This window comes from Ammospiza caudacuta, chromosome 1, assembly GCF_027887145.1.
Source record: "Ammospiza caudacuta isolate bAmmCau1 chromosome 1, bAmmCau1.pri, whole genome shotgun sequence".
NCBI lineage: Eukaryota > Metazoa > Chordata > Aves > Passeriformes > Passerellidae > Ammospiza > Ammospiza caudacuta.
The window spans coordinates 85576595-85594465 of NC_080593.1; the positions used below are offsets into that span (position 1 = coordinate 85576595).

Here is a 17871-nt window from a genome sequence, read left to right on the forward strand (position 1 = left end):
TGCTTAACAAATGCCCAACAATTCAGCCCCCTATTCATCCTCTGGCAGATTTCCTTTGGAGCACACAAGACAGGGGAGGCCAGCAGAGAGGATATCCTGTAGGAACACAGCTCTGGAAACTGGGACATGCAAGAATGGAGTGATTTGCCCAGGAGGAGACAAAAATGTAACCCAGGCTTACTGGGTCTCAGGACCATACTGTGTTCCAAACAGGGAATCATGGCCAGAAACTGCACAGAAACCAGGAAGTTTTAGCTCCTGGACACACATTGATATTGCGAAATTCTGTTTTGTTTGCGTGACTGTTCTAGTTTCCCTAAAATCGCCACAAGTATTTTGGAAGCTGGACTGCTACCCTTTCAGCAAAACCCATCCAAGCCTGGGAAAGGGCCAGCAGAGGAGCTGAGGGTTCATGATGGCAGGACACTGTACCACAGGGAAGGTGCATCTCACTGTAGTCTCAAAGCAGATTTACAGCTCCCTTGCAAATCCCCAGCAAGCTTTGTCCTCTATGAGTCCCCTATTTTCTCTTCACCCTGAATCAGTTTTTTGTTCTGCTGATAAAGTCATTATCTTTCCTTCTTTCTTTGACCACATTGGGCACCCTGACCTTGCAAAAATGAGACAAAATACCACACAGGGACCTAATGATTTAAATATGAGACTGCACATTTCATCTTGAAATTCAGATGATCTTATTAAAGTGTGGAGGGAAAACAGACAGAAGTACAGGCTTTTGTGTTTGGTTGGGTACATGTATTATTTATGATGTAGAATGAATGACTGATTACCTTGAGTCTTGATATGTGAGGCAAATGAAGAAATGTTACCTCTTTATATGCAATGCTACAGGAAAGTGGTTTCTTCAAGCCTCTGATGTGGAAAAAGCTGGATTATGGCACATTTCATGTGTTTGATCTGCACCTGAAAGGTAAACAGGCAGAGTTGATTTAACAACAAGGACCTACAGTCATCTGTGGGGCAAATTCCATTGTATTTAACAGTATGGCACCCGAGCTGTATCTGCCCAGTGTTTGCTGATTAAAACTTCATGTAATGGCAATGTGATTACTGGCAGAGCAGTGACCTTCACCCTTGCTACTCAGCTTCAAGGGCCACAGAGCTCTGCAGCTGAATAATAGACTCATGTCTGCAGAAGACTTCAGTCATAAAAATCAAGGCACTTCCCTGACTTTGTGATTTTCTCATAATGGCCATCAGGATAGCAGGTGAATTAATCCATGTTCCACACTGCTAAAACGACCTCTAAATTATTACAGCCAAAGAGAGGAAGACTGTGAATTCACATTTAGTGGGAAAAGACTTGGGTCACCAACCTGCATACCCCATCTATAATGCAGTAAGTAATCATGCTGTCAGAAGGTATTTAAAAATTATTTCCAACCCATTCTTTAAGTCACTTTTCTTCTCACCTAAATGGAGAGGCCAACTCCATTTCTGAGCACAACTAGACGCTGCGAAAAACGAAGTCCTGCCTTTCCTTTCCCTTCCCTTCCCTTCCCTTCCCTTCCCTTCCCTTCCCTTCCCTTCCCTTCCCTTCCCTTCCCTTCCCTTCCCTTCCCTTCCCTTCCCTTCCCTTCCCTTCCCTTCCCTTCCCTTCCCTTCCCTTCCCTTCCCTTCCCTTCCCTTCCCTTCCCTTCCCTTCCCTTCCCTTCCCTTCCCTTCCCTTCCCTTCCCTTCCCTTCCCTCTCCTCTCACAGGAGTCCCAACAACAGGAGCTTCACCATTTCCCAGCCACTGCTGTGCACAGCTCGAGCATTTTCCTGTTGCATTCACTGACCTGTGAGTGTTGCCTGTCTTCTTGGTATGTTTACATAGAGCCTGTAAGAAAGGACAGAGCACCCACACAGATAGACATACTCCAGTGAGATGAGTTTAAATATAACTAGAGTTTGCAAGGCATTCTAAGGTGAAAAGCTTCACATGATTGCTGACTACTCTTAAAAGTTGTATTTCTTCTTTTTTTTGCCTAACATACACTGTCTGTAAGCGATGACAACTGAATAGGCTATTATCTCACAGGATAATGGCCTTCTGCTTCTGTATCGTGCTGAGTTAAATTGGAGATACCCAGGTGTGAGCAAAGGAAGGATGTTCATTTCCAAAGCAGAGAGACTCATAGTGACAGGCTTCTGCTACTAAAGCTTTATTCCTCTTGTGCAAAATGAACTTATGAAGACATTGTAAAAGTAACTCTTTCTGTTGCAATGTGTTACAAAAAATTGACTCTCATATCTGTTGTCTGCTGCCTCCAGATATCAGCAAAACCATAACAGAGACGTGGACTATTTTAGCAGAAAACTAAAGTACAATGAAAGCACTCCTCCTCCTTCTCCACCAGATTTTGATAGCCTTGCCCAGTGAAATAACTAATATCTGAATAATCCCATTGACTTTCTGCAGCTTTTTGGCACAGTGAGGCACTGGCAGCCATGAGGGCTTTTCTACATGGAAGGTGCTCTACTGCAAAGGCTTGGCTACACACAAAATTGTAGCTACACTAGCATAGTAAAAATGGTTTAATTTCCCTAGGGTAGAAACAATTATATCAGTATAAAGAAGCTTATTTATGCTTAAATTTCTATTTCCATACAAGCAGTGTGGAATAAGCTAGTATATAAAGCACTGTTGTGCCAGAACAAGTGTCCCCAACTAGTGATTCCTATTAGTTTATCTATTTCAGTAAAAAATATCACACCTTGAACGGAAATAGCTGTACAGTACAAAACCTGAGTCCAACAGGCCTAAGCAAAGGTTTCAAGACAGTCTTTTCCCCCCCCCTCAATACTATAAAAACTGGCTTACAAGTAATCTGGCCAGATTTTTTTTTTTGAGCACTGGCTTGAACTACCTTTCAGTACTCCCTGGTAAATGTGTGTCAAATATTCAGTAGCCTGATAGCATGAATGACAGTGTTTGCAGGGAATATTGTACTTTAATCCTTCTTATTCTCATTCTTCTCCTTTTTAGGCTACAATTAATGTCCTGTGTAGAGATACTGGTGTGGACAGGGGCTGAGTGAGAAGCTGTGCTCACCAGGGCTGCCTGAGCACTGTGCTGACTCAACGTCCCTTCTCCTGGAACTGCTCATTGCCTTTGGGGCCACTTTGGGTTTCCCTGCCTGACCCCGCAGCACAGCTGGGGGGACAAAGTAGGAGAGGATGGTGCTGAGAGCTCTACCCACACCCCACAGACAGACAAAGGAGTTTTAGAAATCAGGCAGACCAAACCACATGGCAGAACCTGTTCCCTTAAAAACAGAAAAATGCAACCCTCATCACACTGGATACTGGTCTCATGATTTTGTGGGTCTGACTCATCATTCCTCATCTCCGAAAATTCTGCCTCACACACTGAAAAATAAAATCTGCTCCTAGGCACAGGTCAGGTAGACCTGGGATGTGTTTTTTATAAAACCAGGTTTACATCTTCCATTTGGTATTTCACTGGCAGACTTCAGTGCTAGACTGGTTTGCTGCAGTGGAGAATAATGTTACCTGCTCTTGGGAGAAATCTCCCTTGGCAAGTTAGACTCATTTTTTCTAATGCTACCTTTGATTATTGGTGACAATTTACTTTCCTGGGCATATGAGCCAAAAGGGCATATTTGCCATTGTTGGTAACAGTGGAAAACTTTCTTCTGGTTAAAGGTATACAAAGGGAACAGGTTTAAATTAGTTTTGAAATCTCATTCATATTGCATTTTTAGACATGTAACATGAGACCTGCATTCCGAGGAAAACAAGAGATCCTCACCTTTTGTTCACAGTTTTGGGAACATGCAGCACATTATTGCTCTGGGTTGGGCTCTGTCTGTTAGCACCAGGAAGAACACTCTGGAAAAGAGGTAATGCATCTTGCCATAGACCACACAAGCCTAAGAGCAGCTCTTCTGAACCAAGGCAAAACAAAAGGGGGAGGATGAAGAGAAGCACAAGTTGCCCCCAACCCCTTTATTTTTGGCTGTGCAATTACTGTACTCACCATGTTTTGACTTGTTTTTGCATTGGGATTAAAATCCGCAGTCTTTCCACTGCAAGAAGAAGGGCAAGTTGTGTGCTAGGGTAAGGCTTTTCCTTGAGAACAGAACTTCTCCTGTGTCGGGTCATTTGTTGTGAATTTTATTAGCTGGGAATAGTCTCTATTGCCTCCCAAGCGCAGTGTGTAACACAAGATCCACTCTTCACAGATCGTGACCGGTGATTTAGAACGTGCAAATGATTTAAAATGATCCGTGCTCCCTCCACCTGGTGTTGCCTGCCAGGGCTGCCATCCTGTGTTTACACAGGGGCTAATAGAAAGATCCTTGTTAAGGCACTCAGGCACTGCTGAAGCAGCAGTATCAGGAACCTTTTCCTCTTGGATCTTCCCTTGGGGAGAGTGGGAAGTGCAGCTACAGGTGGGCAGGAAGGTGTGATGGACTTATTGACTATTTAACTATGAGGGATCTTCTACCACACAGAAAATCTGTTTTAAATTTGACAGCTGGATTCCAAATCCCTCTTGTATTGGGTGTTTGTTGGAGATGTATCTCATTATAGGCATAAGTACCTAGGAGCATTATCTAATATTTCATACTTAATGCATTTGAGAGAACAGATAAAAACACAAGGGCATATTGAGTTACTAAAAGAGGTTGATACCAGAGAGGTTGAGTTTGTTTCTTATATGATCCATACTTAATGTATTTATTATATAGGCCAGGAAGCTGTATGACTTGGAAAACAGGACCAAAGAATGGCACAGGAATCCCAGGCTCCAGTTCTGCCTCTGCCACTAACAGCTTGGGTGACCTCAGGCAAGTCACACGACTGCTCTGCTCCCATCCTCCTCTTCTGACTTTTCTAGTTTGTAAAGGTCTTTGGGGCAGGGACAGTCACTTATGTGGCGATTGCACAGCACCAAACACAGCAGGACTCAGGAGCTCAATTAAGGCTTGTATTTACAAATATAAGTAAATAGTAATATAAATAGAAGGCATTCTGCCTGCTCAGCACACTGCTGCTGGAGAGGATTAACCCATTCCAGAAGTCCAATGTCTTCTTGACCGCTTTGATGCCAGGACAAGATGAATAAAACATGCTACTCATTACTTTTAAAAAGCATTTGCATAAAATATATTGCTATATTTTACTACATTTTCCTGTTATGCAAGCCCACCTTTATGTGGTAAGATTTATTGCATGCTAAGATTTATTGACTTATTTCAGCATGGAAATGACTATTAAGATTGACCTGTCAGCAGTTTTTAATTTAATTGCTCTTTGATCCTTCAGCCTTGAACATATTTGCATTTGCAACTAAGCATCTCTTGGCAACACTTGTAGAATACGGCAGAAGCAGTCGCTGAGATGCAGAGTCCTTGGGAAGCCTGTGAGTTTCTCCATTTCTGGATGTGGACCATGTTGAGTTACTGTAGGTTTTCAATCTCACTTTACCCTTACAAGTATGCTTTTGGGTGGCAATAATATTCCTTGCTTTCCCTAAACTTTAAATCCTGCTCTGAGTACAAAATAGGTGGAATCTCAAAGGAACAACTTCTAATCTAAAACCAAAACCAGATATATCTACATCTGCCCATATTCTGTGTTCCCTGCCTACATTAAGTGCATGGAAATATGTCTTAGGTTGCTCTGTAGTATAAAGCAAAGGTCTGAAGGATTGATGATTTCCATTGCATTTATATGGAAATGTATTACATAGCCTCCTCCTCTGTGGGGAAAACCAGCACTACTGCACAACCTAGTGCAAAACTGACCACTTGGAAATAGGTAGGGTGGTCAGGACTATAAAGCAGAATGAGGATGTGGAACTTCCCATTCCTGGAATGAAAGACCTGCTCTGCTTCCCAGTTTGAACCTGGAAAAATTATCTCTAATAACAGATGCATAGGATAAAACTAGCAAGCTTTAACTTGTATAACTGGGCTTAGAACACTTTGTACGAACATTGGCCCCAGTAGCAGTAAAGCAGTAATTTTACATAACACAGGATTGTTGCTAAATTATTCATCAACACATAAAAATATAACTCTTTGCAGTTCTGCAGCACTGGCGGCCTGCAAATTGCCTCTGACAGTTCCTTCCCTAAGTTGGGAAGTTTGGAACATTAGCAGCAAGGCTAATGAATGAGGAAGCATGCACTGTGCAGGCAGCCAAACCACTGCTCTGTGTTTGGTGCTGCTGGTTGGGAACCTGCCAGGTACACCCACCTCCTGAGCTGACTGAAGGACTGAGAGCTGGATTTTATCAGCAAAGGGTCTATACTGGGAGAGTTTTAGTCTGGTCTTGAGCATGCTAACCCACCAGGTAGCTGTATCAGCAGAGATATGTGCAGTTTCAGGGTCTGGTCCGTAAAATTCAGACCTATCAGGAGTTTTGATGGACCTGCTGCTTACTGAGTCACCTCCTGCATGTCCTTTGCACTGTTAGATGCTGCTGGGGCAGGGAGGGCTGCAGCTCTTTGAATTACATGTGGCTTATTCCTTGGTTCTGTCAGAAGTCAGATGCATCCATTTCCCTCTCCCTTCACCATTATCATTACCTCTGGCTTAAGAAGATGAGATTGCACTGGCTACTGGCATCTGGGTGCTGTAGTTGGCACACACTGGATCATGGATCACTCTCCATCTCAACAGTGGGCCCTGTGTGGAGCCTTTGCTCGTTGCTGCAGCACAGGTACTTGGTTTGCAGTCTCGAGCACCAACTAAATCAAACCACATTTTGGCTTATCACAAGGCAAAAAAAGCCCAAACCAGTGGCACAACCCATCAGTGGTGCCACCCAAATTAGTACTCTTGAGCTGTGACCCACTCACCCGTGCCAAGCACTACTAGGAACAGATGCCAGTGCTTCTGACAGAAACCCCTCTGTTGAATGCATGGAACAAGACAAAGGAAGCCCACGCCTATTTGCACTGTGTTTGCTTTGTTCCTGTTACAGTAAACACAGGTTCTGATGTAGAAGACAATAATATTCCACAGTCTTGTTCTTTCAATAAGGTTTCCTTTTCAAGCTCCTGACTTGCAAACTGGACAGTGGTGTTTGTGTATGAATAAATGTCCTCTTTCAGTCTGGTGTTCAACTGCAACACCACTATGCTTTGTTCAGGGGAAAACCTTTTAGGGCTTCAAGCACAATAATGACCTCAGAAAAGAGACATGGCACGTACATGCTTTTATCAGTTCAGACAAAAAAGGAAAGAAGGAAAAATCCCAAAGGAAAAGAAATTGGCTGAAGATAGCATTATATGGAGCTGAGTTTGACATTGCTTCCAGCAGTGACTGTGTATCGCTGCTGTGACTGCGCCAAAACTTAGTCCCTGACTTTCTGGAAGTTCCTATTTTACAGGACAAAAAAAGCTACTGTTAAAAATGGAAAAGGATCCCATGGTAAAGATGCTTTTTTAACTATTCCTGACCTTCTGAAATGACGAAGGAGACTCTGCGCGCGCGTGCTCCTGTACATATGGAATGAGTGATGGGAGGGAACAGACTATGGAAGGGAGCTTGTTCCTAAACTCCTTAAGTGTGAAAAACACAATATTCCTGTTAAGTAGTTCTATTTTCTCTCTCTTTTTGAAGTCTTCAATACTGCAATAAATCAGAAACTGTTTAAACAAGAACAAAAAGTTTGTAGACAAACAGAGGATAGTGGTATTTTCCTATCTGGTGCAGCATCATGTAATATATTTAAGCAAATTATATTTATTTAACAAATAATTATTTTGGTAACAATAACAAAAAAAAAGGTACCTTTTTGCTCTTGGAAAAGGTCATCCATCTTACCATACTTTGACGAACAACCCTGAGAATGCAACTATAGGGATATTTCTCCAGCAAAGGAAGCCGTCAGCTATGAACCAAACTCCACACCATACTCAGCAACAAAAAAGTAAAGCAGATCAAAACAGTGATGCACAAAATCCAGGTGAACATTACTGAAAAATCAGGAATTTGTTTCCTTTTTTGTTTAACAAAGAACTTTATCATTGCAAAGGTCATTTTCTGCAAGTGGGGAAATGCAACCATTATGGCAGCTAAAGCTACATAGCAGGGGCATGGAGTATTTTATTGTGTGTGCTCAGCAACAACAAATGGAGAACAATGGGAATGGTCTAATAAATCTTAACAGACGTCTCACAGGCAAAGCACGTTGGTACACATAATGCATATGTAACCCAACAGGGGATTAGAGATGAGAAACAATACACACAAATAAATACTTTACATATGTAAAAGTTGCTAATTAACAGTTGCAGAAGACAACTATTTTTCATATTGCACCAACAAAAGACCGATTTATAAACATTTCATTCAGACAAACTGATTCAAATCGAGATTTGTGCAAATCTTTGGATTCAAATTAAACCTTGTGCTTAATGCTAAGCAGCACTCAACAATAGAACTGCTTCTTTCTTTTCTGGAGAAGTTAGAGGGAAAACTATCTCAGGGTGTAGTTTTCCATTGTTTCATAAATGCATCTCTTGTTCTCTTTCTTTCTCCTACACACAAAAATTGGTGAAGTGCCAATTTTTGGCTGTGGCAAATGTAGCATAAATAGTGCAAATCACTTGTATGAGCTGGGGAAGTAGAACCCTGCCATGTTTGAAACTCTGTAGATTGATGTGCATGTCAAGAGGTCCTTCGGTCCAATACTTTGCATGACTAACGTTAACAGGCTGTCTTTAAAATAAAAAAGAATCTATACTGAACTCCTCTAAATCAAATAGCTTGTGCAGGCAATTATTTAAATTAAATATCTAATCAGAGGGATCTAATGATGGCTGACTTAATGGTTGACGATTACTCTAAACTCAAGTTTAGAAAAAATTAAAAAAAACATGTAAAAAAAGGGAAGGAAAATGTAGAAATTTTTATTTGAGACATGAGATTGGATTTCTTTAAGCCCTGAACATTGAATTATACCTGCGCAATAAATAAAGATATCAAACCCAAATTCTCCATTCAGTTTCCGTGGTGATTCCATTTCTTCACTTAATTCCAAACTCTTACTAAACAAAAAATAAAAATAAATAAAGGACTGGATGAATCTGAGCCTTTCCTCTGGCTGAATTGAGGCAGAAGAATGTGGGGACAATCTAGGTGGAGAGACACCAAAGAAAAGGGGAGCTCCCTGTCCTAGCAGTCCTTCAAAAAGGAAAGGAGCTTGCAGGCGGTGCCATGACAGGACATGTCAGGGTGTAACCTGGGCAACGTGTGCATCTCTAGACACAGGCTGTGTCTGCACTAGCAAACAGCATGGGAGAGCAAGAGCAGCCAGATAGATGAAAATACTTGTTGCTGAGAAGGCCATGTCTTTACCAGACACATTTCAGGGTTTTTCTTTTAACTCAGGATGAGCTAACCATTATTACTACTAAAAGCATGAACAGAAGTTTACTATATGGAAGGGTCATACCTGTAACTGGACTTCATTATAAATGGGTTTACAGCAAAATCTACTAATTTCTTATCTTACTTCATCTGGGGTTAAACTGAGCTCCTACCAATAGTTCAACAGCACCTGGATGACAGTTTAAGAGCAGACACAAGTGTCATTACCATGAGAAGGGAATGAATACCAGCCTAGGCTAGGTAGCTGAACACCCCCTCCATTTTTAGTTTGAGTTGTGACTGAGCCATCAGGATCTTTGTAATTTTATTTTTTCTGTCAAAATGAAGATGACATCTTATCTTGTAGCTGTTTTTATAGCTTTTACTCAGAAGTTTAGCTATGAATAAAACTTAGAAACTTTAGTTCTACATAGTGCCATCACCCAGAACCAGAACCTTTGCATTGTGAAACCCAGAAGATGTTATTGTCCAAAAATCCAGTTTTGAATACCTTACATTGAAAAGTAAGTACTCATATAACTTATTACACTAAAAGGGTGTTAGGAAGAAGGGCTATGCACACAGGGCCTTCAGGCAACACTAAGAACAAGCAGAAGGAGAGATGCACTGAAATTTGCCTTGCAGCAGCCAGCCAAGGAAAGAGTATTTGCTGCTCTGGGGAATATCTACAGCATCACACTTATGAGTGACTGAATATTTTCCTGTGGTAGCATTTTCAACATGGTAGTGCCTCTGATGTCTAGCACACTGAGAAAACTTTAAAGGCAAAATACACAATAACCACAATCAACAGAGGTGATCTTATTTATCATAGAGTGCAACTGAGCACCTTAATTCTGAATATATAAGCATCCCTAATGAGGAAATGGAACATTACTAGTACTCCATCATTGTTGAAGTGTATATAACTCACATATTGATCCTAGATGGTGATTTCTACTGCACTTCTAAACTGTTAGCTGTGAGCACTTTCCTGGCTTGAGATATTTTATGTTAGACTTGAGATACTGAGCACAGCATACTGGTTTGCTAAAGTCCATTTCTAGTTCCAATTTCTTTCAGTAAATGGCAAATATTTAACAAAAAAAGGAGCCTTTAAAGTCATGTCAGGTTTTGATTTTGTTTTTATTTGTGGCACTAACAGACATCAATATTTTATAATTTATAATATATAGTCACATTAAATGCAGATGGCTAAATATTCTCGTGCTTTCAACAGTCCATAGCTATACATTTTAAATTCCAGCTTAAAGAAAAAATCTGCCACTGCTGTAGTCTGTGATTATAAAAATGTAAATGTACAAACTTCATCTTCTTCAGTTTCATTACAATATAGGAAATGTGAAAAAGCATTTTCATTTGTCCTTTTTAAGTTAATCAATTAAATGAAATATTTTCAAAATATGTACAACAACAACTACCAAAGTAGTTAACATTTGAAAAAGATGCTGCTATAAATACTTGTGAGACAACATACAACAGCCATACACATTAGAAACCAAGGGCCAACTTATGCATGACCTGAATAATAGACCACAAAAGTCCTGGTTACTGACATAAACCAGCTCCACTTCATTTTACAGTGCAGAATGAATTCTACATCTTCGACCTTTATACTCTGAATCATATTTATAACCTTCACAGTCTGTTGCAAATAGAGATCCTTTAAGGTGGCTCAATATTTTTGAAGTTCCATGTTTGTTACCAGGGTTCAGCATATCTCTGCACATTAGCATTCTATACGTCATACCCCATAAGTAACTTTTCAATAGACACTGTCTCACATCCATTATTGATTGCCTGCTTTCTCAGAGCTCCAGCAGAGATACAAAGTTAATTTAATTTTAAAAACCAGTGACCCCAGCACATGACAATTTAGGAATCATAACTTTTTTCTTGTGATTGTTTTTTTTATAGATCTTTACTCTGGTTTTCACCCTAATCGCTTACAGCCCTTCTTGAAATCAAAAAAGAAGCAAGTGAACAGTTTGAAATAGTTATATATTTTTAACAGCTGGAAATGAGTATTACTTTTCAGATAGCTAGCAAAGTTTTTAGTTTTGCCCATAAACACAATTAAGTATTAACACAGGACTGCACAGTGTTTATATTCTTATTAACCTGCCAACAAGAATAGTTTATTGGCAACCTTAAATATTCAGAGGCAAAACACAATTCCTTGGCACAGAAGCTTTACAGCAGAGCAACATATTTTCCCCTTAGAACCATTATGCAGGAACACACAGAAAATTACCTACAATTTATTTTGGCTTGTAGTCAAGAGAATAAACTAAACTTCTTGATGTTTTTTGCCACTTCAGACTTTGAATGATGATTATGGGTGCATACGGGGTTAGATTTTCCAGTTACCTATTCTTTTTACATTATTCAAACGAGCAGAGGGACCTGTAACAAAGAAAAGCACATGATCATTCAAGATATTTTTAAACCTCCAACTGTTGACATTGTTAACCAAACATTCTCCCGTGGGGCTGTTTTCAAGCTTGGTTTCTTCATCTGCTCCTTGAGACTACTTAAGCTTATGTGCCTTTTTTCCTAGCTATATCACTTGGTTTAATGAAAAGTGCTATCTTTCCCTAAAAACCCACACCTCACACATCCTTAGGTATTATGTTTGCAATTGTGTTATTTCTGGAACATAGGTAATGCATTTTGCTGTGAAATTCCTTCATTTTGTGGAATGAACAGAAGCCCCGGCTGCAAGTATGCAATATCTTTTGCAGAGGCATCTTTTACATCTCTTGCATCTAATGCAATATCAATAGTCAAAATCTACTCTCTATTGGTTAGCTGTCACTGGCCATGAAAATGAATTAATGAGTACTTTGCTTTCTGATTGAATGAAGGAAACTCCTGGTGGCTTTGATTCAGGAAACACACACAAATGCTTATCTTCCTTCCCAGTCCTCAGGTCATCTAAGCATATTCGTTATTTTAAATACATATGCTAAGGTGTTCTTCCAAATTCAAAGTTACTGAGCTTTGATTCTATCAGAGAGATATACATTAAGGTCACCACAAAAGCTGGAATAATGCATTTGATCAAGTCTAAATTTTCCATTTTGACCCTTACTCTTGAGGAAAAAAATAGGTAATGGTATAAATTATTAGGGAGGTGAAGAGTTCAAATTATGTTTTATCTTCCAATTCAAACAGAGTAACAGCATGCAAATGCCTGCCTCTCACTGTGCATGGGAACTAGAATCACTCTATAAGCTCATTTGACTACCTGTATATCAAGATTGGTCAACCTTATCATTGGGCCTCCTGCCTCATTTCCAGCACACCAAAGCATACATCAACTGTGGCTTTGAGTCTGTAATTTCTTTCATTGCAGCCACAGATACTGATAATGAGAAGCAGTATTTGTTCATTCACAATTATACTTCTCTGCTTATGTGAAAAGAATAGTCCACGGCTTGACATAAAGGTATGGAACTAGGCCATGCTTCCTAGAAGACACTCAACATGACATAATTCCGATCGACGCGTTACTTGTTGACAACCAACTCCAAATTATCCCAGAGAACACAGGGACTCCTTGCAATTGGTGCAGTAATTATCTTACCTGGCTCCTTTGATTGCCAACAGAATGATACACTGCACGTATCAAGAGCTGACGTGACCTAATGCTGATGCCAAACATCACCATGAATGCTTGTGGGAATTGTGATGAAGCCAAATTAGTTTTTAAAAATTTCAGTGAACAAACAGAAAAGGCTACTTCGGTGCAACTCCAATCTTTATTGGAAAATACATGGAATCTGCAGAATCTCCCCTGCACATGTCATTAAAAAGTGGTCTGAAGCAATCACTTTACCAAGAGCAACAGACTATTCTTCAGAGATATAACTTGCTTTCCCCACCACGTTCAGACAAATTCCTCTGCAATATTTCTACCAAATCTCTGAGTACAGAGAGTTATGGCATATAAGCTAAAGCAACTTTTATAGCTTCCCTTTGTTGAGTAAGATTTTTAATCCTGCATGGACTTGTGCTGCAACTATACCTACAGCTAGACATCTAATGGGTTATTTGCATGTGTAGTTATGGTTTTTATCCACAAATAGTCATGGTAAATCCCAAGGCAAGTTACATAAGCAGAAAAATACACATCCATTGATACAGAGAATTTCAGACATCTAGCTGCATTATTTTGCATTTTATGAGATGGCAAATAAGAAGTTGAAAACTGCACATAGAGATCTTAACTATATGATACTGTTTGACACAATTTAAGGAAAACACTAGTTCACTTTTAAAATCAGAACATTAAATGGTACAGCTCTATGACCTGAGTTCTGTCCACCAGAATTAGCCAAAATTTGGTCTCAGATGAGCTGTTTACTTCCTAGATCAGCTGATTCTCCTTTGCTCGTGGGGCAGATCCCATGGCTGGGACAGCCTCCTTGCTAGTGAGACATGTTCATTTCTCATAAGTAACCACCAAAGGCACCAGGGAACCCATCCTGGATGGTGGCTTTACTTAATGCCACCTCCCTGACTTGCTGTTGTACTTTGGATGTGTTGAACACCTGTCAGGTTCCTTGAGAGATCATTTTCAAAAATTGAAGAAAAGGGTCACTTCCTTGCACACTGTCAGGTCTTCTCCAGACTGGTAAATTCATCCTATTCTTGTAATACATCCATGTTTCCCTTTCTTTTGGGGAGGATCTGTAGTGTAACTGCTTTCTGGCAGGTCTCTGAACTGCCCTGCACTAGGGATGAACCACTTGACTGAGCAGCTCAAATAGGCTTGGCACCTGCAAGAATTTTCCTTCAGGAGTCTGTGGACAGCAACAGTGCAATTGAAAGCTATTTCTTCAAAACAGAGTGATTTATTTGCCCAAACAGGCACAGTACTCCAAAAAATGGATTAAGGAAGAGAGAGGAGAGCTTTGCAAATACTATCTTACCTATACTTGGCATTTCCCTCAAGCATCTATTTCTGCTCTGGTTTCTTTTGGCTGATCCAATTAGAGACTGTGCTGTGCAGACCCTGACTCTCAGCTAAGCAAGGTCAGCCTGCAGCAACTTCTCTCCTCATTTCCTGCATAGTGAAGTTTTTAACCTTAAAGTTCATGACTTTAGCAAACAGCTGTGTAATCAGGGGAGGAGTGGAGGAGCTGCCTTTTCACAGATAATACTTGAGCTCAAATGTTTGTTGGGATGCTCCTTATCTAGGTAATTGGTTGCTTTTTACATTTGCTTCCCATGACAGCTATGTTTGATCTACTTCCATTGCAACTAACCCCACATAAATAAGCACCGAGTCACGCATAATTATGCAACACAGATTCTTCCCAGCTCTCTACAATATTAGCTAAATAAACGACTTTGCTGTCAGCAACACAGATTTTTCCCAGTTCTTCACAATATTAGCTAAATAAATGACTGCTGTCAGAAGTCTTTGTCCCAGAAGACTTTGAGAAGACAATGGAAGAGAAACAGATGCCATTACTGAACTGAACTACCTACTCTGCTGCCTAGTTGCTGCAACCAAAATCTTCCAGGAAGCAAAGCCAAAAACAGTGCTGTGCTCCCATCTCCAAATCACACCATCATAGAACTTTGACAGAGGAGGCAAAACAAAGAAAAATTTTGCTTCAGCCCTGGCACAAAGCAACCTGTCAGCCACTGCCTACAAAATATCAGTGTTCCTTAGACACGGGTAAAGGAAGAAAACCTTGATATTCAGCTATTATGTGTTCACGGTCCTCTATGGGTTCAACTTTTGCTCTCACCAAGTTGTCCAATTGCAGGGAAGGATCAGAATTTGGCTCACCATATAATGCATACTAGAAGAGATATTAAAACACACTGGATAGAAAGCTTTTTCAGAAATCTGACAATACTTTTACTTTAATCAGTCATCAAGGGCATGAGATCTCAGACGTCAAAGTGTCATGATGACTTTGGCACACATAAGACTAGCTTGCATATCCAGTATCTGGAAGGACAGCACAGTAATAAGAAAATCATACTCTATCTTGGACAAAACACCGCTCTCTTTTATTTTCATAAGAGACCTATATAATGAAATGTACTCTTCTGTTGTTTCGATGTCAAAAGTAGCAAAAATTATTCTGTCTTGGAAATGAGACAAGACAGGCACAGTATTTAGCAGAATACATCAGTCTAGCTGGTGTACTTTCATGACCTGCACTGGTTATCCAAGTGTTATGAAATAAATCCCCAAAGATATGATAAAGACTTGTTTTCATGAGTAGAGCTATGGATTCCCCCAGAGACTTCTGCAAGAGCAATGCAGTTGGAAGAACAAGAAATTTGGAAGTATTTAGAAAACAACCGCATGAAGTGCCCTTCAATGTCCAAGTCCCATTTTTTTCTGTCAGTTGGTCAAGTGGGGAAATAAAGGCTGACTTCTTCATAATTTTTAGTCTTAGAATCACAGAATTTCTCAGATTGGATGGGACTCATAAAGATCACTGAGTCCAACTCCCTGCTCCTCCCAGGAATGCCTAAAACTAAACCATATGACTAGGAGCATCATCCAGCTGCTCCTTGACCTCTGTCAGGCTGGTGCTGTGACCAGTTCCCTAGGAAACCTTTTCCAGCGCCCAACCAGCCTCTGGGGGAAGAACCTTTTCCTGAAGAAACTTCCCCTCACACAGCTGCATTCCATTCCCTTGGGATCTATTGCTGGCCACCACAGAGAGGAATCCGTGCCTGCCCCTCAGCTGCCCTCCTCAAGAAAAGCACTGACTGCCATGAGGTTGCTCCTCAGCCTTCTCCAAGTTGAACAAACCAAGTGTGAACTCAGCTGCTCCTCATAATTGTATGCATAACATAGATGTAATTTTTCACATGAAAAATTAACTGCACATCCAGGTTCCTGATGTAATCAGATCATGCTGACGTAAATTTCCCTGAAACACTGCTTTGTTTTGTGCCATTTGTCTGATTCTGTGGAATTTCTGGTTTATCAGAAACTGGATTTTTGTTTTGACAACTTCTGAAAATTAAAATTTGAGTGCATTTTAAAATTATTTAAATGAGGAAAAGTAAGGAAGATTAAAGTCTATTTACACATTTATGGTTGGTAACAGCTAACTCATGTGTTGGGAAAACTATATCTGCTTTTCTACATTCCTTTAAGTCCCTGGATCAAAGTCTGCTCTTGGATACTGCAGTGCAATATTGGGATGCCTCCACTCAGGACAGTTGATCTGCTTCTCTTTCCCAAGAAACACAGTATAACTTGAGATTGGGAAGAACAAAATTTGATCAAAGAGATAAGTAAAGTTACTCCAAAAATCACACACAGGCAACTGAGCATTTAGTCATCTGGGAGCTGACCGATTCACATCTAACCACAAAAGTGAAACACACACAATTCAATTAATAAAGTTCAGGCAGACATTAAATTGACCTCACAGTTTCACTGACAGCTCTCAGCACATGTGATCAAGGTTTAAGTGCTGGGAATCAACGTCTAGGACACACTGCAGAAGTTAGCAGAGAATATTTATTTATAAATTTGCTTCAGGGTCTCATATCTGATCTTTCTTAGGCTCACCTTGTCTAAAGGACATCCAGTATCATCCCAGATAACACAGAATGAAAAGATCATGAAAATGAAATTATAGTCATGCTCTTGATGGTCTCTTTAATAAAACACATTGTCTGTTCACATGGTTGCATATATGCATGGGTGTGTTTCATTAGCTGTTCAAAGGTTTCAAATACATTCCTGATCTTTGATTCAGTCAGAAGAAATAGTGCATGTACCTCCTTCTGAAAGAAGAAAGAAATGTCTGCCTAGAACAGCTTAACAATAGTTCTGAAAACACAGCAAGCATAGGTTGCTTCATTCACTGTAAAATACAAAAGTGCATTTACCTTTCTTAACTTTGCTGCTCCGGCACCAGAGCGGATGGCCTCCAACAGGGCTTGCCTTGCCTCCATTGGATTACCTGAAGCTGTGGCAGAGGATTTAGGAGCTGCTGCTGCTGACAGCTGCATGGGTGGTGGTGGTGGTGGCTGGGCAGGGGCAGGTGGGATACACAGCTGCCCTTCCTGAAGGTCTTCTGCCTTCTGCAAGGACCGCTCTGCGTCCCTCAAACGCTGCAGCTCTTGGGAGGCCAATGAGGAGATCTGCTCATCATGCAGTTGAAAGAAGGGGGTTAATATCAAGCATGGCTAAACTGTAATTATTTAACATTAGACTCACTTTCAGTACCCCGATTTCACTTTTCTTGGATGATGTAAAACCCATAGTACTTTTGTTTGCTCATGGGGTTGAACATCTGTTACTACTCACTCACATCACTCAGCTGGGCTGATTACCAGCATCGAGGACTTGGCATTGAATCTGTCTCAGAAACTCAATCTTTATTTACTGTGAGCTTCAGCATCCTGTAACTCTTCTTGGCATGTAAGGTAAGAGAGAAAGCTGGACTTGGTATTAATTTGGAAACAACCACAAGGGTTTTGGAATCAGGAAGATATAT

The 17871-nt window shown here is 40.4% G+C and overlaps 1 protein-coding gene across 1 annotated transcript in view; it reads right to left on the bottom strand.

Moving 5' to 3' along the window:
• Positions 1–10514: 10514 nt before the first annotated feature.
• The window catches only part of COBL (cordon-bleu WH2 repeat protein), a 156465-nt gene continuing 149108 nt past the window's right edge, over positions 10515–17871 (bottom strand). Inside the window, exons 14-15 of the mRNA XM_058808594.1 lie at positions 17261–17515; positions 10515–11782 (exon numbers count right to left, since the gene is read on the bottom strand). Of these exons, the coding sequence (XP_058664577.1) occupies positions 11765–11782; positions 17261–17515 (273 nt within the window). The 3' untranslated portion in view covers positions 10515–11764. The remainder of the gene's footprint in view (positions 11783–17260; positions 17516–17871) is intronic.